General features: G+C 37.7%; 1 protein-coding gene across 1 annotated transcript; it reads right to left on the bottom strand.

Moving 5' to 3' along the window:
- Positions 1 to 404: 404 nt before the first annotated feature.
- Positions 405 to 1,367, bottom strand: LOC114093807 (olfactory receptor 4C15-like). The gene has a single exon (XM_027936719.2). The coding sequence runs from the start codon at positions 1,338 to 1,340 to the stop codon at positions 405 to 407; it is 936 nt and encodes a 311-aa protein (XP_027792520.2). The 5' UTR covers positions 1,341 to 1,367.
- Positions 1,368 to 1,570: the final 203 nt, after the last annotated feature.

Raw genomic sequence — 1,570 nt, 5'->3', positions numbered from 1 at the left:
CACTGAGCTCACCATCCTCAATAAATCTTTTTTGCACTTGAAATAGTTTGAGTAAATTTCTGATTCTCATGTCAAAAATGTGCTTGTCTTTTCTCCCCAAGATTTTGGAAAGCATGAAGTTAATGTTCAGCATTCTGACAAGTATTTTTTCTTTTCATTCTTTATCTTGATTAGATTTCCACTAATCATAAAAATCAACTCCCTGTAATTTACATATCTGGATACTGACTGGCCAACTCAGAGTATACTTGCTATAAATATTAAAACATCATCTTCAATGGTTCAAATGCATTTTTTTCTATAGAAATGTATTACCTCTTAGTAGGTACTGAGAATCCTATAAAGTTTTGTCTACCATAATTTTTATTTCTTTGCTCTTTATACTATTTTGGGGGTCTAATATCTTATTTTTCATCAGAAACTACCAACAATCTCTTCCACATTTTCCTTATAGCATTTTTTACTTCCCTATTTCTAAAAGTATAAATCAAAGGATTGAGCAAGGGAGTCAGGATGGTATAAAATATTTCCACCACTTTGTCAAAGGGGAAAGCAGAAGGAGGCCTTGCATATATAAATATGCATGGGACAAAGAACAAAACCATAACAGCAATGTGAGATCCACAGGTGGACAGAGCTTTCCTCCGCCCCTCAGCACTGTGAGTTCTCAGGGAGAACAAGATGATGCCATAGGAGACTAGCAACAAGCAGAAAATTATCATGCACATAAATCCACTAGTGGCAACCACCAAAAGGCCTAGGATGTGAGTGTCAGTGCAGGCCAGTTTCAGTAATGGGTACAAGTCACATATGAAATGATCAATGATACTGGGGCCACAAAAGGGCAACTGGAACATAAAGATAATCTGTATGATAGAATGCAAGAAGCCCCCTGTCCAGGCCACCCCCATCAGAATGCCACAGAGCCTCCAGTTCATAATGGAAGAGTAGTGCAAGGGCTTGCAAATAGCCACATAGCGGTCATAGGCCATGGTTGTGAGGATGATCATCTCTGCCCCACCAAAGAAGTGCTCAGCAAAAAGTTGAATCATGCATCCTTTATAAGAGATGGTTTTTCTCTCATATAGGGAGTTCACAATCATTTTTGGTGTGATAGCAGAGGAGAAGCAGGCATCCAAGAAGGACAGGAATGCTAAGAAGAAGTACATGGGGGAGCCCAGCAGTGCAGGGCTACAGAGGATGGTCACTACAATCAGCATGTTGCCTCCAATAGTTGCAATGTAGACCAATAAAAACACAACAAATACTGTTTTCTGAACAGTAGGATTCTGTGAAAGTCCCAGGAGGACAAATTCAGTTATGAAGCTTTGGTTTTGCATGATTTCCAAGGAAAGGGTAAACACAAATCTATTATCATTGAAGTTTGCAATTATGATAAAGATTTGATTCAGTCCAGTTTATAGTTTTTGGATCATCAAGTATTTCAGTGCACTGAAATGTACCATTGTCTTTAGTACTTTTATTTGTAATTGAGAACTCAAATTTAAATATTTATTGAAGATAGGAGATTTAGATCAGGCAGAATTGAGGCGTCAATATAATATTCATT

The sequence above is a fragment of the Marmota flaviventris genome, chromosome 9, assembly GCF_047511675.1.
Source record: "Marmota flaviventris isolate mMarFla1 chromosome 9, mMarFla1.hap1, whole genome shotgun sequence".
Classification (NCBI taxonomy): Eukaryota; Metazoa; Chordata; class Mammalia; order Rodentia; family Sciuridae; genus Marmota; species Marmota flaviventris.
This window is presented reverse-complemented; position numbering and strand designations above follow the sequence as displayed.